This window comes from Pangasianodon hypophthalmus, chromosome 11 (genome assembly GCF_027358585.1).
Source record: "Pangasianodon hypophthalmus isolate fPanHyp1 chromosome 11, fPanHyp1.pri, whole genome shotgun sequence".
Taxonomy (NCBI): Eukaryota; Metazoa; Chordata; class Actinopteri; order Siluriformes; family Pangasiidae; genus Pangasianodon; species Pangasianodon hypophthalmus.
The window spans coordinates 20,823,035-20,846,643 of record NC_069720.1 but is presented as its reverse complement, the minus strand read 5'-3'; the positions used below and the strand labels follow the sequence as shown (position 1 = coordinate 20,846,643).

Sequence of the window (23,609 nt, the reverse complement as noted above, 5' to 3'; positions counted from 1 at the left end):
ACAGCGAGTCAGAACATTCAGTGTTTGTTGTCTGCCTTGCTAATCACATCTGCTCACAAGAAAATTTCCGTCCTGGTATTATATTTATTAATGTCTTTGGATATCTTTATGGGTTGGAAATTTATGCTGAAAGCCCTCTGAACTGCTTTCCACATCCACATATAGTGTATACAATTCTGCGCAGTGTTTGTACTATTCTCCATCATAAAGCACATTCAAACTGTACAGTCAAGCAACCTGCAGAAGTAATTAGTTTCTATTAGTTATTTAACAGCTCCACATATTCCTTATAATAACCTGAAGCCATGACTCAGGGCTCTACTTTGTGTTCATTAAGGCACTGAAGCAAAAAGTTACACATTGTGCGTAGGATGTAGGGTGTATCTCTGTTGTACTCCTGAGTACTTCAGCTTTGTTATCTAACTGATATATGATCTAGGCTGTGAATAAGAATGCAAATTCTGGTATGCTGCCTAGATACAGTGTGAGAGATCATAACATAATAAATGTGAAAGAAACTCACTGCACAATCCCTTGAATTTTATAATCTCAATTTCATATTTCAAGGTTGCACTCCCAATATTTGTTCAAGGAGACCATTGAGAGTGTTTTAGGTGTATTTTATAATCACAAGAGAAAACTTTTAACACTCAGTTTGAATGGTTGACACACACACATTGCCAAGGGTGAAGGAAGCAAGGCCCACAGGATGCTTCCCTATAAACTAATAATAACTCTTGATTTTTAAATTCTATACTCATTCTACATGCTTGATTAGATCCACATCTTACGTCAACATGCGTCCCATGTGAAACAGCCTTGCCTTCTTGTTGCTGATGTAGAAACTAACTCATATACATTGCATAGCTTCATGACTGACACCAAGCCGCAGATAGAAGCCTGTATTATGAAACAGGAACCCAGGGTTTTACATGCTGCTTAAGAGTGTTGAGTGAGCAACCTCAGATCAGTCTCAGTGCTGTGTCTGTCACAAATAAAAGAGGTGCAAGATAAAGCTGAGGAAATGCCAAGAAGCTCAGCATCTCTGAGCTGGTATAAATAAACCATCAGGATAGCTCTATAGCCTATAGTAGTGTTCATTTCAACTAGGTTTTATATGAAGCACCCCTGAACCATTCAACTATTATACAGACTATTACACTAGATTAAGCTATAACATTTTGTGTTTTAATAGCAAACATATCAACAATATAAAGGCATGCAACATGAAGAAGAAGAAGAAAAAAATATGAGTGGGTGCTGTAAAGTCGCAGCTCTCCTCTTCTTACAGTCTACTCACCAGTAGTGAGGGATTTCCCCTCGTCTTCCAGCAGCTACTCCTAAATTATTCATCAGTGATGGAGGAATTTAAAAAAAAAACTTACTCCAAAGTGAGGGAGGGGATTTTCAGCTTGTCTCTCCTCTTCATGCCTTGCAACGATCTGCAACAAGCAAAGTGCTGAAATCTGGCTCAGATCTCTCTCAGGCACAAATCAGCCACATCGCCGTGTCTCAACCACCCAGAGCCAAGGTCGTGTTCTGTCAAGTAGATCTGATCCAAACGGAACCGACTGGATCTCCACGAGTGAAAGATGCGCTCATGTCTCGCGAGTAACTAGTGAACAGGATTAAAGGGAAGGGAGGAGGAAGAGGAGGAGGAGGAGGAGGAGGAGGAAGGTGCTGGTGGTGATGGTGGTGATGGGTGCTTTAGCATAATTAAATATAGCCGTGTTTATCATCAATTACAGTTTGGATAGAACAAAAAAAACAGCACAAAGCGAAAGAAAACCGGGGAAATGAATATGATTCCGACCTGTAGAGGTCAGCAGAGGTGAGCATCGAGCGCGCGCTTTCATTTCATCATCTGCTGTCACAACTTTGGATCAACCCAAGTGTCCACAAAATCAGTTTAATCTTAGTGCATGCCAGTTATTTAACGAACACGTTAAGGAATTCTTTGCTGTTATGCATAAGTGCATGCTGTAGACTCAGAAGAGGTCAACATTTACAAAAAAAAAACAAACAAAAAAAAAACATGATGCATAATAATAGTAATAATAAATAGATAGTGTCAGAGGCCAGCATTGTAGGAAAAAAACAACAACTCATTCTTCCCTTAATCATTTTATGTGCTGAAAGACTTTAGGACTGCAAAATAATAGAGAGAGAGAGAGAGAGAGAGAGAGAGAGAGAGATGGGGTTTCTTAGTTACCATGGTGATGGAAATGATGAGGATTACCCATACCATGGCTATCATTGTTACCTGTTCTCTTCATAAGGGCAAAAGAAGATACATTTCCAACATTAGGGTAAAGTAAACCTATGCACAACCCCCCACACAGATCTCTCACTCTTTCACACACACACACACACACACACACACACACACACACACACTTGTCTTACTATCCTTGTGAGGACTGACATAATTGCTATTGCAGCTAATTTCGTTTGTTTGTTTGTTTGTTTAAATAAAAGCTGCAGTTTCCTCCTGGTGACCAGCCAAATGTCCCCAAACGGTCAAAATTGTCAGATATTCATATCTTTGTGGGGACATTTGCTCAAAGATATAAACACAGGCGCACACACACACACATGCATGCATGCTCACACATGGCTGTTTAATGACTCAGAAGCAACACAATCCTGTGCCCTTTGACAGCAATGAGAATTAGGTGTAGAAAAACAGCATCTGCTACACATGCATCCGGAATTGCCTCTAAATGCCTGCAGTCTTTCATGGTACTATAGGAGTGCTGTGTGCTTGTTTGCCTATTGTTCCATATAAGCAACCCCCTCCCTCCTTCTGCATTGACAACAACAGAGATATCATTATTCTGTAGGAAACAAATCTGGACTATTGGTGAAAAACATGCTCTAATCCAGTACAGAGCCATTAGATGTCCAGTATGTTCAATGTTTAGTTATGCATAATGAAATAGCAACAGGGGCCTGTGACATTCAAAATTTGCAGGAGTACTGACTATACAGCTTAATGATATTAAAATGATAAGCAGTCACAAGATGATGAAATACTTATTTTTGCTGTAGCATGTAGATCTTGTCTATTTAATATTGAAGCTTTGTCACATCAAGACAAAGATGCCAAAAATTAGCCATAGAAGGTAGTCTCAGCAATTGCTGGATTGCTAGCTCAGTGCTGGAGCCACAGTTTGATGTTTTCGTTCACCTCATCCATATCTATAATTGCTAGCAAGTTTGATAAATACAAAACTATATTGCATGGTACAAATGTCTATCTGGAACATTGCTGTAAAATTTTTGGTTTACACTTACCTTTCTGTGCTAACAAACTTACACACAGATGGAGGCAAATGATGGGTAAAAAGAAGTTTTTTACATATTGCAAGAATGACACATATTGATGTGCAATTTGTCACCAAGTAGCAGGCCATCCAAGACATGTCTATCTTTTTTGCACATGAAAGGATTGATGATGGCAGCCACAGTGGTGATCTGCCTAAGCATACTCGAGCTACAGGCTTGTCAGAAGTGGGTTAAATCTCAACCAGCAGGACCCCAAATGCCCTGGAAACATATCCTTGTCTCTGCAAAAGGAGCCCAAGCATTGTCTTACTAGAGATGCATGACCTTTTCAACAAAACGAGTCTTGTTGGGAGAAGTGCCCCATCAGAGAGATATCTACAATGTACAATTACAGCCTGGGGAGTGGTGTGGTACCACAGGGAAATGGAGGACATGTAACTCCCCAGAGTAAGGTCAGAGCATATCAACCACCTGGAATTGAGGGCAGTCAATCTGGCCCTTCTTCTTGCTGATTCTGAGATGTCACCATATGTTGGTCTGCTCAGACAATGTCATGAAGTTTAGCTATATCAACCATCAGGTCAGCTTGACATTGAGCAGTTCTTGCTACCATCTGGTAATACTATCCCTGACTACCCTCAGTGAGAGCAATTCATTTTCCGGTGCTGTATAATGGGGTGATAAGGCACAGGGGAGTGGTGTCTACACCTAGAAGTGATAGCCCAGGTGTGGGAAAGATTTGGCAAGGCACAAATGGACCTCTTTGCCAGTCAATATATTGCAGATTGTGGTTCTCCCTGGCAGAAACTTTGGCCGGACTTCTTACTAATCACATCGGCTAAAAGAATTAGAGGTACACTACACTCACTGAACACCTTATTAAGAGCACCTGTACACCTACTCATTCATGCAATTATCTAATCAGCCAGTCAGATGGCAGCAGTGCAATGCATAAAGTCATGCAGATACATGCCAGCAGCTTCGGGTAATGTTCACATCAGCCATCAGAATGGGGAAAAAAATGTGATCTCAGTGAATTTGACTGTGGCATGATTGTTGGTGCCAGACGGGCTGGTTTGAATATTTCTATAACTGCTGATCTCCTGGGATTTTCAAGCATAACAGTCTCTAGACTTTACTCTGACTGGTGCAATAAAGAAAAAACATCCAGTGAGTGGCAGTTCTGCGGATGGAAGCTCATTGTTTATGAGAGAGGTCAAACGGAGAATGGCCAGACTAGTTCAAGCTGACAGAAAGGCTACAGTAACTCAGATAACCACTCAGATACTCAGATAACCACTCAGCAGAAAAGCATCTCAGAATGCACAAAACATCAAATCTTGAGGTGGATGGGCCAGAACAGCAGAAGTCCATGTCAGGATCCTCTTCTGTAAGCCATGAACAGAAAGCTGATGCTGCAGTGGGCACAGGCTCACCAAAAGTGGACAGTTGAAGACAAAATGTAGCCTGATGAGGCACACAGATGGTAGGGTCAGAATTTTGTGCCAACAGCATGAATCCATGGACCCAGCCTGCCTTGTATCAACAGTCCTGGCTGGTGAAGGTGGGGTAATGGTGTGGGGAATGTTTTCTTGGCACACTTTCAGCCTGTTAAGACCAATCAATCATCACTTGAATGCTACAGACTATCTGAGTATTGTTGTTGACCATGTGCATCCCTTCATGGCCACAATTTACCCATCTTCTAATGGCTACTTCCAGCATGATAATGCACCATGTCACAAAGCAAAAGTCATCTCAAACTGGTTTCATGAACATGTTTCGTGAACTTGCTCTGTGAGTGTATATGTCCAAAAGCATGAGGACACCTGACCATAACACCCATATGTGGTTCTTCCCCAAACTGTTGCCACATAGTTGGAAGCACACAGTTGTCAAGAATGTCTTTGTATGCTGTAGCATTATGATTTGCCTTCACTAGATCTAAGGGGCTTAGCACAATGTTCCAGCATGACAATGTCCCTGTGCACAAAGTTTTGTCCATGAAGACATGGTTTGCCAAGGTTGGTGTAAAAGAACTAGAGTGTCCTGCACAGACCCCAGACCTCAACGCCATAGAACACCTTTGGGGTGAACTGGAACGCTGACTGCATGCCAGGCCTTCTCGTCTGACATCAATGCCTGACCTCACTAATTCTCTTGTGGCTGAATGGGGAAATCCTCACAGCCATGCTCCAAAATCTAGTAGAAAACCTTCCCAGAAGATTGGAGGGTGTTATAGCAGCAAAATGAGGAGGAACTCCATATAAGGGCCATGGTTTTGCTAAGGGATATTCAACAAGCACATGGGTGTGACGGTAAGGTGTCCACATACTTTTGGCTATATAGTGTACATGTTGTGCTGATAATGTTGCCTTTCATATGTTGTTGATCAGATTTGTCTTGTAGTAGAATCTGGGATTTCTGCCCAAATTCATATCATCCAACTTGGTGAATCAGTCAATTGCAATGCAGTCTTCAATAAGGGTGAGTCTGCAGAGCATTCCTTGCTATGCCCAGTATGCACATTATGTTATTATTTAGACCGGTCAGCGTCCATTCAAACGTCACACCAACTGTTCATTTACCACAGAGGAAAGACATGAGGGGGCTCACTGGGTGGTGTACATCATCACCATTACCCACAGATGGGCTAGACTCCCAGCCCCTGCTGTGGCATACCATTCACTGAGGAGCGTCTACTCTCCATGGGCATTATTTAGAGGCAACTGGTCAAATCTGTGAAATCTATGTTGTTGATACCTGGGCATAACAGGGTAGCAACAACACTGAGCTCTGCATGATTATTTCTAAACTGTATTGTAATAACAGTATAGCATAAAATATCGTAGCAACAGTGAAGAAGATAGAATAAAACCAAATCCTTCCAAGGTATTTTTCAAAGATATTCTTTTAATAAACGCACTGAACTATGGGGTGTCGTTTTCCCAGCAGCCTTTGTAAGATAGATTTATTGCATGATAGAAATGGTTATCTGTTTGATTTTAGAGTTATATCCCACAGAGTGGCTGCTGCTAAATATTTAAGTTCAACTGTGCTTGTGAGAGATAAAATGCATTTATCCTCAGTATGATTCAGCTGTGTCTGAGTCAGCTCTGTAAATTCTGTAAGTACATGTTCCCCTGTGTGTAACAAATCTACTGTGTGTGTGTGTGTGGATGTGTGTGCGTGAGTGTGTGGATGTGTACACTTAAGCCTGTGGTGGGTTTGATTTGCGATACACTACTTAAATGGAATTTATCTGACATGGTTAAATGCGTGTCATACTCGTTAAATGCGTGTCATACTCATTAGTTAGATATTTAATATTTATTCACTAACAATGTTCCTGTGGATTTTAGTAGATCCATTAAATAATTTCAAAGTGTGCAATCAAGTAGATTGCTGATATGGTTGTGTCTTTTCTACACTGTAAGGCAGATGTTGTTTTTGTAATGAGTAGTAGGTTAATATCAAGTAAAAGTGTAGTTCTATTGTTGAAATTCTGAAATTACTCAAAGCACAATTTTGGAAGGCACAGTTCAAGTTTGACTAAAAATGTGAACTCTGGCTTTTTTAGCAACTTGGAGGAATTTTTTTTTTTTTTACACAAGTCAGACTTTATTCATAACAAGTTCAGAAAACATCAGTTCCAGGAAACCGTAGTGACCCATTTACGCACTTTTGCACACATCTAAAAACAGATGTTAGAGGTTGGTTTCACATGACTGTTTTAGGTCTGTAAATAGGTTGTAGGTTGGTAAGTTTTAAGTTTGACTTTGCCTTTCACATTTTTTTTCAAGTGATTTTTGTCTTGTTTTCTTACATGATCCTTAATTTTATTCTTAATGATTCTTAATGATATGGGCTATATGCTGCGTCATTGTATGTAATGAAACAAATAGATGGAACACACATTGTCATAAATATGAAACATCACTCTTACTCAGCAGTCCTGTTGTTCCAGCGGTGTTAATTTCAGTGTTCATAAATATAAATACATAAATAATGACCCTGCTTATTCTGTACTATTACCTGTGCCAGGGGTGTTCAAATTAAATTTATATTAAAAAAAGTCTAGTTACGTGAAATTCCTTAGTTACAAAGGTGCATTAATGACTAGTTCATGCCTATAATCCATTAGTGACTAGTTCATATCTATAATCCATTAATAACTAGTTCATGCCTATAAACTCTTAATGACTATTTAGTGTCTATAAGCCATGGCTATAAATCAACCAATGACAAGTGCATGCCTATATAACAATTAATGAACAATTAATAAATTATAGTAATGCCTATAAATAAGACAAGTCGAAATGGCTATGTTTTGTTTCATTCTGGTGCTTTTTAAGGTAAAAACCACTCACTCCCGTGGCTCTTTTTTGTCCCAAGCCACACCTATACTATGATACTAAGATATGAGACACATCTGATTTGAACTTGAAGCAGGAAGAATAAACACATACTTCTCTGTCCAATCATTTTTTAACTTTCTATTTTCATCAACTTTTTTTTTTTTTTTTAAACAAGTCATATCATTACTAGTCTGACCAGAAAGGAAAGGTAAATTAAAATGGGGAAGCTGTTGGTCAGTGGTAAAAGTGGTAAAAATGGGGAAGTGGTTGGTCAGGGTACTGATTGTAAGATTGTGAGCTCAAATCCCAGCACTGCCAGGTCATGGATGTCTCATCGTTTGGATAAACATGTCAACTAGTCTTTGGCTGAATGACTTGCTTGCAGTAATTTACACAAAAGCATGTAGATAAGGTAAGATTAGATAAGCAGAGAATCTGATACAGAGAGTAGATAGTTCATATTTAAAAAAAATTGAAGTTGTTGAACTATAGCCAGCCTTATTTCATATGTTTATCAGCTCTGCTACTTTAGTTTTTCTCAGTTTGGTCTGCTGAGTTGACGACCCCTTACATAAGGTAAGAAAACATTGATCTATGGGTATGCTGACATTAAGTATCAGCTTTTACAGTAAAGCTAGCCAGGCAACTAGCTTAGATTCACATTGTAGCAGTATCGCAATATGTATTATCACATTCTCATTGTTTATTACAGTAGCTAATCCTATTAAAGTATACCCCAACAGCCAACAGCCTGCTCATCGTTAAAATGAACCTCATTTAGAAAGCATGCAAAAAAACAGCACTATATAATACTAATATACACTCCAGAAGGTGCTAAATGGTTTTAAAAAAAATTACATTTTAAGGGCGGTATTTAATGCAATCCACTGAAATGATTAAGATTTCCAGTGACAGTTGAACTGGGGAGGGGATTTAAAAGAAGATGTTTTGTCTGCAGGAAATTAGCAGACTTGTACCCACTTTTCAACCACAAACACGTGGTTACAATATTTGTCTTATGTCACCCACAACCACAGAAATTGAATAAGGAGACCCTGACTCCATTAATTACTCCACAAGATAATAACTCGATTTGGCTGCCTAAAGGAATCAGTCCACCTAGTACAACCAATCAGGGTTTATTTCAGTGCAATACATTGAACATACAGTACTGTGCAGAAGTCTTAGGCACATGCAAAGAAATGCTGTAGAGCAAAGATGCCTTCAAAAATAATGAAACTAAATGTTTCTACATTAAAAAAATACTATAAAGAGCAGTAAACAGGAGGAGCAGCCACAGTTATAAAAAAAAAAAAAAAAAAAAACAGTTTAAAAAAAAATAAAAAAAAGTAGTCTCAGGGACAATGTGTGCAGTTTTATAAGGAAATGAGCTGTAAGTGTTTCTGAGCATCTGAGTTCTTCTGGAGACTTTGACTGTCACACTTGCTTCTTATTTTTGCAGCAAAACCCAGCAGCCTTCATTATGTTTTTTTGTCTGAAAAGTGTCTCTTATGTATATGCCATACAATTTTTTTCTGTAACATTTAATTTTGTGCTGGAAAACTAATGTTTGGAAATCTAAAAAAGATAAAATATAAAATACAAATCTATAACAAAGTTTGTACTAAAAAAAAAAAAAAAAGGTGCCTAAGACTTTTGCACAGTACTGTATATTACAATTTCCATATAATCATAAAGTCTCAACATTACTCTGTGCGCTCTTAGTTGAACGGAGAGTCCTTGTGTAATGAAGCTATCACAGCAGAATGCAGAAAAAAACTAAAGCAACCGCTAGTCAGCCGAGACACAGTGGTGACATGACCTAACCAAGAGGTGTGGTCTTTACAATATGTGAGTGATTTCAGAGAAATGGAAAGTTGTACCAGGAGGGGAAAGTGGTAAGTAATGGTTTCAGTGCATATGAAAAGCATGAAAAACATCACATTTTAATAATACTCACACTGAGCATCAACTAAATTGTCATACGTGTTCAAATAGAGAGTGAGAAAAATGATATTCTGAGTGGTCAGTAAGTTTAGAATGTGATCATGGGGGTGTACAGATGTCCAGAGCTTCTCTAAAACAATTATGTGTTTTAGTTGTCTAAACACCAAGTGGTACAAAACATACAGACATGAGTGAAAGTACATCTACTGTAGTAATAATTCTCTTGAGTAAGAGTAAAAGTAGTAATCAGGTGAAAAACTACAGATTATATTTTTATGGGTAATCTGAAATCTGAAAAAGTCATCTGAGGAATACATTTTTGAACAATTATGTTACCTAACCAAGTGAGCTAAGCTGACGTGAATACCACCTCCATTATCAACAGTATAAACAAAGGTAAGTTCATCTGTCTAGCTAGCAATGATGCCCCTTACACGTTATCCTGAGTGTTAGCTATTTGCTAGGGCAGCATTTAGACATATTTAACGCAACAGAACAGACAGCATCAGTTTAATACAGAGCATTCATACTGTAAAACAGCAAAAGATCTGGTTAGCTACGAAGTCTAGTTCACTCAGCTAGCTGTACATGTTTCTGCAGGTTGGGTATTGAGCTGTGAAATGCCACGGGTTTTGGCTCATATAATTTGCAGCTCATTATCATGCTGTTTCTTTTAAAACATATAAAACTGAAGATAGCTGCTAAACTGGGTCAGGGATGCTCATCAGTCTCCACTGTCTCAGACATCACTGCTGCTGACTAAGCATTTGTTGACTGAAATGTAGGCTTTCGGCAGGAAACTGCTTTATTTTGATTGGCTCTTGAAATGAAATTATTTAAAGTGTTCACTTACTGTTTTTGTTCTGTAACAGTGATAAAATATAAATGTAGTGAAGTTCAGTTTTATTAAAAATAAAAAATAAAAAAAAAACTCAAGTAAAAGTGCTAAGATTTAATTATAAACAAAAAAGTACCATTAAAGTGAACCATGTGCATCATGCATTTAATACTAAATTTATAGAACTTAATTTAAGAAAAATGTAATAACTATTAACCATATATGCTGCAGATTGCATGCTTCAATGAGACAGAAGGCTGCTGCTGAGTTTTAGCTGATACCGTAGAGCTTTGGGCTGAAAATATTTCATTTTTATAAGGCTAAACAACCTATATTGCATGGCTATCCATATTCACGAGAATACGTCAATACAGATTTGACCTTTAGGGAAATGGAAGAGGATTTATTTAGATTGGAATGAGGATGTAAAAACAGGTTTCAGGAGTCGAATCCTAAATTACTCTGACATTTCTGATTTATAAGAATATGCTCATTCTCATCAGTAGGAACTATTTAAAATGCAATAATGGCAAAAAATTGTAATCCAAAGTCCTACAGCAATGAAAGAATACAATCTTTGCTGTCCAATAAGCGTCAGCCTTAGCTTGATTTTGAATGCAGCAGGAAAGAAGTTAGGTGTTTACAAGTGAGGCATCTGAAAGCAACTCATCTCTTTTGAGTTCTCACAAAAGTCCCCTCCCCTACATAATGTGTGGTTTGTGGTCATGCAGCTTAGCAGCCTGTACTTGACAAAGAGTGATAACATGCTGACATGAGTTGCTCAAGGTTTCAGTTTGAGACAAAAGGACAGATGACACCTATTTTAGAAGGAACTAAAGCTCTGGACTCTGGTGCTTACTATGGCAGGTAGGGTTATGCGTTGGACTATTACGGATGATTGAGCTGTTTTACATCAGGACCTGTCTGCATACTGGACACCATGAAGACTGTAGGACTTTTGGTGCTTGTTGTTGCTGTGTTTGTTGATAAAGGTATGTTTGTCTCTTGATATAGTTACATTAAGCAGCACTTATCATATTCAATCAATGACCACAAAACGCAGATGTTGCTGATATGCTGCACAGCTAGTACTGAGGTTAACCAAAGATTCGACTGATTTAATAAGTGAAGTGGAAGCAATATTCGTATAAAATCCCTAGATATAAAGTAGTTATAGCTGTGAACTTACAGAATATATAGTAAACTTCCTCGTGCAATATAACATGACTTGTTCTGTAAATATATTCTTACATAATGAAACTACTCATATAAAAATGATTCTAAATTTAATGAATTTAATTCGGAAGTAAATAGCCTTCAAATTTGCTACTAAAAAAAAAAAAAAAACTTCTGTGCAGTGATGTTTGACAGTATCTGCAAATACTGTGGATCAGAAGGTCATTAAAAGTACTGACGTACTAAATAAAATGCATCAATATCAATATCAATTCCCCAATACATCAATTCCTCCGACATTGTTTTTGATCCTGTGTCCTTATAGGTGCCACATGCAGTGTCTCGAGTCCACAATGTTACAAAAATACCACTAAGCCAGATGATGATTTCTTGTGTGAATGGGGGGACCGAGACCATTCTCCAGAAGCTATTTATACCATTTTTATGCAGTATGTTATTTCATTTTATTTTATTATGTTATTTCTTTTTGGTGTTTTCATTTTCATTATGGATGTACTCATGATAGCACGTAAATACCCCTATTTTTTTTTTTCCTTTTGTCTAAAAACAATTTCTCAGATTGGATATTTCTGGTATGAGCTGCAACCAGATTGAGATCAACAGTGAGATCAGTGAAAGAATGTACCCCAATTTTATTAAACTAGCTTAGTAACAACCCAACTCTGTTTCTTTCCAGGAGTTCATCTGTTAATGATTCCTCATATGCTAACCAGTTCACTGCTGGGAAACAGCTGTCCAAAGTGCTAGCTGTAGAAGATCTAATTACAACACGTCTTTTGGACATATGGGTGCACAGGCAAGTATTCAACGTGACCTGCACCTCCCCAACCATCTCTGTGTTCCTGAGTAATTCAGGTAGGACTGAGGAATCAATCCAATAAAACCACTAGATGCTTATTAAAGCTCGGCTTGGCAAGCTAGTCTACACTGGCTTGTAAGAGTGCATTGTTCAATGTATGATTGCTCGGACCACTCCTGAGTACTAGTACTTCCTGCCACCTGTGTGTGTGACTCATGTTTCTGGTGGACTCTTATTCTTGCAGCACTTTAAATCATTTTTACTACTTTGAACAATAGCATTTGCCAAATGAATTTTGCCAGTGAAGTGTTTGCCAGTGAAGTGTAAATTTACTGTAAAAGAAGTAATTGCACAATGTTATACCAGCCTACCTTGCTAAAATGGCAAAGTTTCTGCAAACTGCTCAATGTTGCTTTTTTTTTTTTTTTTTTTAACTTTGTCAACAGTTAAATATAGCTCACCCGCTATACGGAAAAAGATACGCTCAGGTGAAAAGCTCATATTAAGCTGGCCAAGAGTGAATGACAACAAAGGTGCTATTTATGAGATCAGATGGAAGAAGATTAATGATTCATGGCAGAATGTAAGGCATTTCTTTTTCTTCTTTTTTTTTTTCTTTTTCATGATGTATTTATCTAATATATATTTTTCAATTTCAGAAAACCTTTAAGACTGAGGATGGAAAAAATAATGGTTTGTTTCACTTATTATGATTTTGACCAAAGCTTGTGCTTCATGTCTTCCTGTTAAAAGAGAATAAATGCATTTGATTGGCTGCTGGGCTTGAGAAGTTCATTTAAAAAGAACCAGAATGGCATGCACACTCTGGTTGTAATGACTACAGATCCTGATCATGGTTTCCTCTCAGTCATAAGGCAATTGCGTCAATTTTTTTTTTCAGTACTCTGTCAATATTGATGACTCATTTTGAATATGTTTAAAAGGGGAAAACTACTCCTCCACTCCCTGGAGTTTCTTTTTTGGAGTCAGCACAGCACACAAATGTCAGCGCCATCGTATATATAATACAGTACATGGAGTTGTAAAGCGTAAGCAGTTTCCTAGTGCAACCAAGATAAAACACTGTGATGTGACTTTTTCAACACATTTATCGACTACACCAAACCATTGAAACACCAGCAGCTTGGATGCTGAAAGTAGTAAATGTGCAATCTTAGAAATTTAAAAGAAAAAGGATACTGATGTACTGTACTGAGCAATTAAGGTCTAGAATATTTGACAAGATTTATATGCAAATTTAATGAAGGCGACTTTTATGGCTCTTAATGTGTTTTCCCACACTACAGGTAATTGGGACTCCTATACATTGCAGCTACAGGAGCATGCAGTGTACCAGGTCCAAATTCGACGCAAGGCCAAGCAAAGCCTCCTCTGGAGTGACTGGAGCCAGACTGCTGACATTCCCATTGGTGAGGTGCCTGATGAGAATAATTACATCTTTGATATTTACAGTACTGGCTCATGACCATGGAGTTTGTTGGGGCAGGACGGCATTAAATAACAAGATTAAGTCAAGAGGTTATCACACTTGACTTATGCTATAGGCTACTATCTAATGAATTTTTTGAGTAACCCCATATTTTTTTGAGTAACAAGACTTTAACTACTAACATTAACAAACTAACTAAACTTTAAGAAACTAACCCTGTACACCAGTTTTCGTTGAGAGAACGGAATGATGTAGTCTGGTCTAAAAGTCAGAGCTCTCAGCACAGACAAACAGCCTTACAACACAGTCAAACAATATAATTCCTTTCTACATGTCTAACATAACACTGCTAGCTCACTGTTTAATTTGCCTCATTTGTTTAAAAAAAAAAAAATTAGCCCATCAATCATTTAGATGTGCAAATTTTTGATCATGGCTTTATTAAAAGTCTGGTTGTGGATAATTGCACTCCAAAGACAATCTAGCTAGTTATATATCCAATATAGCTAGTTATATTGCCAATTACATCCTTTCAATTTAGGGAAAGGACTGTAAAATATAGTTCATTTTGTGTTCAAATGTATTTTAAAAGACAACTGTGCTAGATAAAGAATACGTGTTTCCGGTCACCATTGTGACAGTGTGCGAGACAAACACAGATGAGGTAATATCATTAAGTGTCCTATCCACTGCCTCTGCCCTACTCAGAAACAAAATGTTTATATAACGCACAAGGGCAGCGTGATTTCTGCCCCAATGAGTAGCCTCTATTTTGTAGTTCCCATTTTTGACCAATAGGTGCAACAATAACTCTATGGAAGCTAAGTGTGCCAGTGAGCACGCTGCACCATGATTGCAGAAAAAAAGATCCAAAAAAAATGTGCATAATTAATATTTCGGTGTAATTTAAAACATATGGAGTTTGAATGTGGACTTTATGAAGATTAACATATATATATATATATATATATATATATATATATATATATATATATATATATATATACACATACAGTACTGTGCAAAAGTCTTAGGCACCCTATATTTTTTAGTACAGACTTTGTTATAGATTTGTATTTTATGACTTCTACATTATTGATTCAGTACAAAAACTTTTTACATTTCCAAATATTAGTTTTCCAGCACAAAATTAAATGTTACAGAACAATGTTTGTATGGCAGTAAAGAAAGCAGCATATTACATAAGAGACACTTTTCAGACAAAAAAACATAATGAAGGCTGCTGGATTTTGCTGTAAAAATCCGAAGCAAGTCGACAGTCAAAGTCTCCAGAAGAACTGTGGCTGCTTCTGCAAGATGCTCAGTAACACTTACAGCTCATTTCCTTATAAAACTGCACACACTGTACCTGAGACTACTGTTGTTTTACAAGATGTAAATATTGACTTTATTTAATTTATTACTGTTTACTGCTCTTTATACTATTTTCTTTTAAATGTAGAAACATTTAGTTTCATTATTTTTGAATATATATATATATATATATATATATATATATATATATATATATATATATATATATATATACACACACAAACATTTTCCTGTTGACTTTTAATGAAACTGACAGTCAAGACAGTGAGACTCAAACGGATGTGATATTTTCCATCTTTTTTTGTGTGCCGGAACTTTGGCTGTAATGTTTTTAACAAACTGGAGTCTGTCAGTTACATTTTTAGTAAATGCACTGCAGTGGTGTAACTGAGAAAAGATAAAAACATGACTCAACTTCTTAGTATCTTGATACTAATGCTACGCCACTTAGGAAGTAATCAGTTTGTGCTTTAATGTCAAGTTAACTTGTGTGAAGTGGGCTGTTTAAATCTAAGACATTTCAGTGTTTATTGGCTGTGACCTGTGTTTAACAAGTAAACTGGCTGTTTTTCAGAAATTCAACAGCCTGTTGTCCACTTGAGAGAAAAAAAAGATACAGGAAAACGGGAAATCACACTCAAATGGAATGTAAGTTTCTAACCAAGTATTGAAAGAAAAAAAAAACATGATTTACAATGGATTGCAAAGAAGTCAAAGAAGAATGTATATAATAAACTCTAAGAGAATATGCATGTACCTTTTTTCAGAAACCACCTCCTGAAGCCTCTTTTGGAGGCGTCTCGTACGAATTGACTGTGAATTTACCTTGTGAAAAAACAAAAAAGCAAAACATTACGGGTAACACTTTTAAAATTGCAGCTACTTATTCTGAAGCCAGGGTGTCTATTGTTGCTATAAACAACGTAGGAAGCTCGCCCTCTAAAGAGATCATCATTCCACCTGTTGAACATCTCAAATGTAAGCGTCTTTAACTGGTTTCTATGAGAAAACTACGTTATGTAGCTATTCTGCAAAGACAGCACAAGAACATAGTACTGAGGTGTCATCTCTCAGTTGCATATCTGTTTTTGTCTCTCAAAGACTGCCACAGCAATTCCCACACAGATTCACTACGAAAACCTAAACACTACTGCTTGGAGTGGTATAAGCTCGTAGATGGTGAGACCCGGCCAGCAAAAGTAAACACCTCAAGATCTAATACACTTGAGGACATCAAAAAGGGTAAGGATTGGAAATATGTTACTAAAGGTGCAACATGCCTATTATATTTCTGCAGTAACGCACTGTAACTAATGATTTCAGGTATGGAGAAATTTGTGCGTTATTACTACTTTCTTCACACTGGCCGAAAAAAACAACGACGCACAAAAATTGCATGTCCTGTTTATTCTACAGAAGGTGGTAAGTTTAGTGGCCTATAAGTGGCTTGACTTTTGTATGGTTAGGCTGAAAAGAGATTGTAGGAAATCACCTATTAACACCTATTTGTTTTTGGGTTGTTTTTTTTTGGCAGCACCTACTTCACAGCCAAAAAATGTCACCGTTTTAAATATCACATGTGATTCAGCTGTGCTGTGGTGGCAATCAATTCCAATGCAGGAACAGCATGGGTTCATGCTGCATTACTTAATATGGATTTCAAAAGAAGGCCACACAGATACAGGTGAGGGAGTTCTTCCATTGATGTGACACCTATTTAAATGAGCCTCAATGAAATACTCAATCTTAGATCACAATAACTGATAAATCAACACCTGTTTGAGTAACACCTATGTGCATTAATTATATATATATATATATATATACTGTACTGTGCAAAAGTCTTAGGCACATGCAAAGAAATGCTGTAGAGCAAAGATGCCTTCAAAAATAATGAAACTAAATGTTTCTACATTAAAAAATACTATAAAGAGCAGTAAACAGTAATAAATGAAACAAAGTCAATATTTGATGGGACGATCCTTCGCTTTTAAAAAAAATTATTAGTCTCAGGTACAGTGTGTGCAGTTTTATAAGGAAATGAGCTGTAAGTGTTACTGAGCATCTGAGCATAATGTAGAAGTCATAAAAGAAAAATCTGTAACAAAGTTTGTACTAAAAAAAAAAATAGGGTGCCTAAGACTTTTGCACAGTACTGTATATGTATATGTAATAGTTTGCCCAATGTCATTCGTGTGTGTGTGTGTGTGTGTGTGAGTATTTTGTTGCATAAGCAACTTACCTGAACCTCACAAGCATTTCAATATACATGTCTTGGCATACTGATGAATAAATTTCATTTCACTGGACTTGAATTGACATTCCTTTATTTGGGATCTTATTAAGTAAATCAAGGCCTAAGTGTTTTTTTTTGTCTGTCGGATGTAGTCCTGTCTGCAATTCCTTTGTGGGGTTTTTACTACTACTACTACTACTGCTGCTACTATTACTACTTCTACTACCACTGCCGCTACTGCTGCTACCACTTCTACTACTACTAGTACTACTACTACAACTAATATTAGTACTACTACTACTGCTATTAATATTACTACTAGTACTAGTAGGATTCTTTTTTAGCATTTTTACAATTTTCCCACTTGTATCTCCATTTTTTTCTCTCAGGTTACTATCAAGTGCCACCAAACAAAACCAGTTTCCTTCTCAGGAACCTTGATGCAGGCTCCTCGTACACAATCAGTATCGCTGGGAGAACTACAGTCGGAGCGGGGCCTAATTCTACCAGGGCCTTCTTCACGTGCAACTACCCTTCATTAGTCAATATTGTAAAGCAGGGCGGTAACGGTATGAAAAATGTGTAACTGCACAACCCAGGATCATTTTAGTGTATCATTATATTTGGGTATAACTTCATAGTTTTTTAAAGGGGATAATATTAAGTGGCATGAGATTGCAATTCAAATTGAATTGAATTGAATTGAATTGCAATGACAAAGCACTTATAAAAGTATTTACTAAAGCTAACAATTATACGTTTTTTAAGGAGCATTTGCTGCTATGACCAGAATCCTTTTTTAGTATTCTTTCTTTCTTTTTTTTTCAAATATTTAATTTAAGTAGTGTTATTTCAAATGTCTGTACTTTGAAGTACAACTGTGATCATACTAGAGTTGCTAAATTTTTTCAGGTCCTTTTCTGTAAGATTCCAAGCAAAGGCATCACCAGTGCTTGTTCTGTCTCTTAGGGTTGAAGATGGCCAAGATCGTCTTAATCGTGTGTTCAGTTGTGTTTCTATTTTCAGTTGCATTGTCTGTTGCTATCAGAAGGTAAATGCAGATCTAGTTCATTAGAGTGTCATATTCATGTTCACAGTATGCATATGACTTACACTGTGTTATAAATTCTTTGTTTTGGTATTTTTAAACGGTATTTGATCTACATTCCAGGCTAAGGAGTAAGCTGTTACCAATAATCCCAAATCCTGTGATTTCTGCAGCAACTATGCCTCATATGGACAACCAGGTTAGAAGCCCTGATCATTTGAAATAGTGTTGGTGTATTTTTTTAGGTTGATATTTAAACCTTTACCTTCAAAAGCAGCAATGTTCAGCACTTGACCTACATAGGGATTTCCAAGCTGTGGTCATGTCAGCAAAAAAAAACTAAAAATCACGTATTGTCAACAAAGTGCACAGTGCAGCACGAACATTTTGCAGACTTAAGCTTCAAAACTTTGTGTGTGTGTGTGTATATAAGTTGGTGGATATCTGAGCTAACTGATTTATCGTTACAGAATTTGAAGACCGTGACAGAGGAGGTGGACGATGTCATTCTCTTGCGCCGTGATGATCTGGTTAAACACGGCTGCTCTCCCAAACAGAAACACAGTACTTCATTAAAAGATTATGAGGTCAGTGTGGATGAAGACGAGGAAGATGAAGACGAAGAGGATGATGAAGAAACTCATTTTACTGGCTTAATCTGTAGTGATAAACCAAGTTCCTTTCCAAACCCTAATTATAAAGGACAGTTGCTTCAGTTTCCTGAGTTCCTGGAGCTCACAGACAAAGGGCAGATGGAAAACTGCGAGGTCAGCATAACCTCATATAAAAATGGCCTGTTTTTTGAAAATAGAGGTTTGGACAATGAGGGGATATCAGTGCAATCATAACACATAGTTTACCGGAAGCATTATTGAAGCACTATGATCTGCCCATGGTAGAAACACCACTGTGTGATACTAAATGGCAGAATAAATAGTCCACGTTTGTTCACTCTACAAAATCACTCAGGAACGCTCTTGTCTTCTGACAGCACTTGGACAACAATGCAGATACGCACTGTGTGTGTTTGTGTGGCTATATCTCCAAGTGCTCTCGTTTGTGGTGATGCATGACCTACATCGCTTGTAGTTTTGTAGATCACTTGGAATTTGCTTTGGATAAAAACATCATCCAAATCAATAAATGTAAATGACTTACATTTGTAAGTAAAAATATAATAAGGTCCATATGTTGGAAAATATATGAACTATTCTAAGACATGATGCAGTTCAAGTTACCAGTACTGAGTAAATTTGAAAAATCAACACAAATCAAACAAACAAAAAAAAGTTTTGTATGTCTCCATATTTGTTTTTTACTTTGTTGCCTATCATGTGATGCTGGAAATAACCAGGTTCTGAGAAATGTTCTGACAGCTTCTCAGCAAAAAGTTCAGTTGGTGGTGATTACTCACTCTAACACCCGGTTGTGGTCACAGGTATGTGCTTACTGTTCAGTCTGTGAGTAAAATGGCTAAACTTCAAAGGGAAAAACATAAAGTGCATGAGATTACATTTGAATGGGGGGAAAAAAGACATTTAACTCTACAATAAAAATAATCTCTATATTAGCAACAGCGTAACTGAAACTAACTGTACTGTACTGAAAATCTGTTAAGTAGCACTGATCTCCCCACAGATCAGATAAGAATCAAGGAAATGAATGAACTGCATCTGATGTTGGATGTAGTGGTTTAACCATAGTTTCAGTGTTACATGTGTCAGGAACCAGTAAATAAAAATGTGATTGATGTGCTCATTGTTTACCTACTGTACACCACTGTCCTTTTGAATTCTCGAATCTGATTGGTCAAAAGATGTTGATTCATTTCTCTATAACTTAATTTTCTTTACAACTGTGATGCAGTATTATTTGAAAGGTTTATATTAATGAGTTCATTGTAATATGTCATCGTTTTTATAATAACAGCTAATTCACAGAGACTTGTACGGCAGAGGTTCTACATAATTAACCCTTTACATCTCGTACCCTCTGAAACATGAATTTTATCACTACAGTTCTTCTTTCTAGGCTTTTATTTATCTTTTTAGCATGTACCTTATATCATCACAATCTCAGCAGTTTATTGTAAACATGAAAGCAGTAACTTTTATGAATGCATGCCAGAGGTTTATTTTATTATCTCTAGCAGAACCTTATAGTCTGGGCATTTAGCTTCCTAATTTTCTATAGAAGAATGATCGAGTCCTTTCCAAGAAACCGCAAAGCTCAACATCGTCTCCCCTGAAGACTCTCCAGTGTCAGAAAACGTAAAGGAACAGTTTTAACAGTAAATTTTTAACTTCACCCTATCAACAATTACACATTTTTTTTTTAAAAATCTGTTTATGTGGAGCACTACCATACAATTGCCTATGTAAGTGTGTATTATAGAAGTAATAATGTAGAAATGTTACTATAGAAATGATAACATTACAATGAGCACATTAATATAAACCTGTGTTTTGTCTTATCTTGCCAGAACTACTGTCTGAGCTGTGCTGTTATAGAATATGAATCATCCTTCTTAATCCTCTGACCAATCAGAAATGAGAATTCAACAACGCTGTGGTATAAACAACATTGTTACACAATTTGAAGAAAGAATTAATGAACACATCCACAGGAAAAATGGATCTGATTCGGCATCAGATACAGAATAAATCACATACACAACAGTGAGGGAGAGGCAGTGAAGTGCCTCCACAATGCAGTAGTGAAGGAGAATGGGTTGTAGTGTCTCTACTAACACACAATTGTGGGGTAGAGATGGAAATGTTTCCACTCAACAACAATGTGGGAGAAGTGTGTCTCTCCGAGAACACAGAACATGAAACCTGTTTATACCTCTGAATATGTATTGTGCTATAAGTTAGTTCAAGCCCTCTTTCTTTCTTTCTTTCTTTCTCAAAAACTGTTTTGTTGTCTTTAAAGATTTCCTCTTTCCCTAAAGTATAAATGAAATGCATGTTCTTTCCCAGTGCCATTCATGACCATGGGGAAAAACAAAAAGCTTTTACCACAAAAAGACAAGTGATGATTAACAAGTCAATTAAAGGATGTAAAAATATATAAGTATTTAAAATACCATAAACCAGGTCCATAATAAAATGTAAAGATGTAAAGATGAAGATGGGAAGATGGTGCATAAGCATAGAGTAATGAAGATGGTGAAAGATGCAAAGCTACAAATGATTCGTTGGCTTGACAATTTTCAAAATCGATTGGTAAAAGCCATCTCCATGACAGCATGCTGTTTGGAATGGTTGTGCTTTCTGGCAATTAACATTTGCATGTTTAACAATAAAGGAGGTCTGCATACAAGGAAAAGTCATCATACCTACTGTAAAACAAGGTGATGGATCATTGATGCTTGACTGGTCATGAATTCTGCTAAATACCAGTGACATTTAGCCCAAAAACCCTGGTTGCCTCTACTAGATAGTTAAGGATAAGGATGTACATGTCAGGAAAAGCTCAGTGCCGTTATTCTTTCCAGTGGAGGCTTCACAGAATATTAATTGTGAGTTTGCAGAAAAAGTGCAAAAAGATTTGTGGTTCAAAACAATATTGTGAAACACTCATAAACATATGTTTAAGCCCATTGCGTATGTTATTCATTTAAAATATTTAATAATGTTCATTTCATATAGGGTGCTGATCATTCCGGGGTTGGCTGTAAAAGTTTGACTAAAGACGTTGTTCTCTAGCAGCATGTTTGAAGTGTGAGAACATGAGTGTCTTCTACTGTCATCTGCTGGTCACTTCACACAGTACAACACAATCTGTTCTTCATTAAACTTCAGAGGAGAGCAGCATTGAACAAAACAACTCTGTCAGGGCCCAGCAGTTGATCTTAAAAGTTGGATGTACAAAGTAATTTCAGTGCACTTTCACTTTGCATATTTTATATTTGTAGCTTCCAGTAGGAAAGATCGTTTTGAACGGCTCTCCAATTCGTAATCCCTACTTGGAGTTTTTTGAGAGCTCTGAGTTCTCAGAATTGTGGCTCCATGATGTCACTTCAACATGGCGGCACTCATAGTGAAAAGTAAGAACAAGCAATAGCAGCGTGATTTAAGGTTTTTAAGCAGTCTTTTTAGTTCCTGTTTATAGTTTATATTTGAACTTGCGAAATACTGGGTGATACTTCGATAATTGAAATGTTAATTCGCTTTGTGCAAGATCTTTTGACCAAACTGCACTTTCATGTCATTTTCAGTGCTATTAACAGTGAATTATCACATCCACTTTAAAAAATAAAGTAAGCACTAACCAAACAACTATATAATTCCAGTTTTTGTACACAGCCTACAGTGAGTATTCATTTTATTTCCAATTTGTGGGCAGTAGGAGGTTCTGAGTTGGAAAATTTTGAGTTCCCAGCTGTCGTGAAAATAAACCATTTCAACATGGAGTTATTTTTTATTTCAAAACCCTTGCCCATGCAGGGAGAGAGAGAGAGACAGACAGATAGAGAGAGAGAGAGACAGGGAGAGTGTGTGTGTGTTTGAGAGATAGATGGAGAGAGACAGACAGACAGACAGACAGGGAGAATGTGTGTGTGTGTGTGTGTGTATGTGTGTGTGTGTTTGAGAGATAGACAGAGAGAGAGAGAGAGAGAGAGAGAGAGAGAGAGAGAGTTGGGTAAAAAAAGCATATCTGGACCACTGGTAAAGCGAAAGTAAATACCAAAGTACACTAGAATGTTATCAGGCCCTAAACAGAAAGTATGACCTGGCAGAATACCTCTTCTACATCAGAGATTTAAAACAGAGACAGATCCTTACAAAATACAGGCTCAGAGATCACAGTCTAGCCATACAGGCAGACACAAACAAGCATGGCTTCCAAAGGAAGAAAGAGTGTGTTGTCACTGTAAGACTGGTGAGGTTGAGACAGAGGGAGATCAGAAACAAACCAAATGCAGGTGCTGCTGGGGAAGGAGTCACATCTCTGAGCTGCACATGCTCAGAAACCGCTGCTCGGGTCACATTTCACTGGACAATTTTACACACTCGACATACATTATTTTCCATTTTCCTTCCTTTTCAGTATTGATGCTTTGGCAATATTTTATGGAAACAATCATGCCAATAAAGTACTTTAAATT

The 23,609-nt window shown here is 37.1% G+C and overlaps 2 protein-coding genes across 2 annotated transcripts in view; one reads left to right on the top strand and one right to left on the bottom strand.

Annotated features, from left to right (window-relative positions):
• Nucleotides 1–1,572, bottom strand: part of mast3b (microtubule associated serine/threonine kinase 3b) — a 33,436-nt gene extending 31,864 nt beyond the window's left edge. The window contains exon 1 of the mRNA XM_034308487.2: nucleotides 1,386–1,572. Within this exon, the coding sequence (XP_034164378.2) occupies nucleotides 1,386–1,429 (44 nt within the window). The 5' untranslated portion in view covers nucleotides 1,430–1,572. The remainder of the gene's footprint in view (nucleotides 1–1,385) is intronic.
• A 9,615-nt stretch (nucleotides 1,573–11,187) lies between these two features.
• Nucleotides 11,188–20,828, top strand: il12rb1 (interleukin 12 receptor subunit beta 1). The gene is made up of 15 exons (XM_053237856.1): nucleotides 11,188–11,423; nucleotides 11,933–12,056; nucleotides 12,305–12,483; nucleotides 12,874–13,010; nucleotides 13,087–13,120; nucleotides 13,735–13,857; nucleotides 15,787–15,860; nucleotides 15,980–16,190; nucleotides 16,314–16,454; nucleotides 16,536–16,634; nucleotides 16,747–16,896; nucleotides 17,838–18,017; nucleotides 18,418–18,499; nucleotides 18,620–18,695; nucleotides 18,967–20,828. The coding sequence occupies exons 1-15, from the start codon at nucleotides 11,372–11,374 to the stop codon at nucleotides 19,342–19,344; spliced, it is 2,040 nt and encodes a 679-aa protein (XP_053093831.1). The 5' UTR covers nucleotides 11,188–11,371; the 3' UTR covers nucleotides 19,345–20,828.
• Nucleotides 20,829–23,609: the final 2,781 nt, after the last annotated feature.

Bases quoted from the DNA above. Each gene is read 5' to 3' on its own strand.
- il12rb1 (XM_053237856.1), top strand. From the start codon at position 11,372: ATGAAGACTGTAGGACTTTTGGTGCTTGTTGTTGCTGTGTTTGTTGAT. The intron at 13,858-15,786 runs GTGAGGTGCCTG...GCTGTTTTTCAG, and splicing joins GACTGCTGACATTCCCATTG to AAATTCAACAGCCTGTTGTC. The intron at 15,861-15,979 runs GTAAGTTTCTAA...ACCTTTTTTCAG, and splicing joins AAATCACACTCAAATGGAAT to AAACCACCTCCTGAAGCCTC.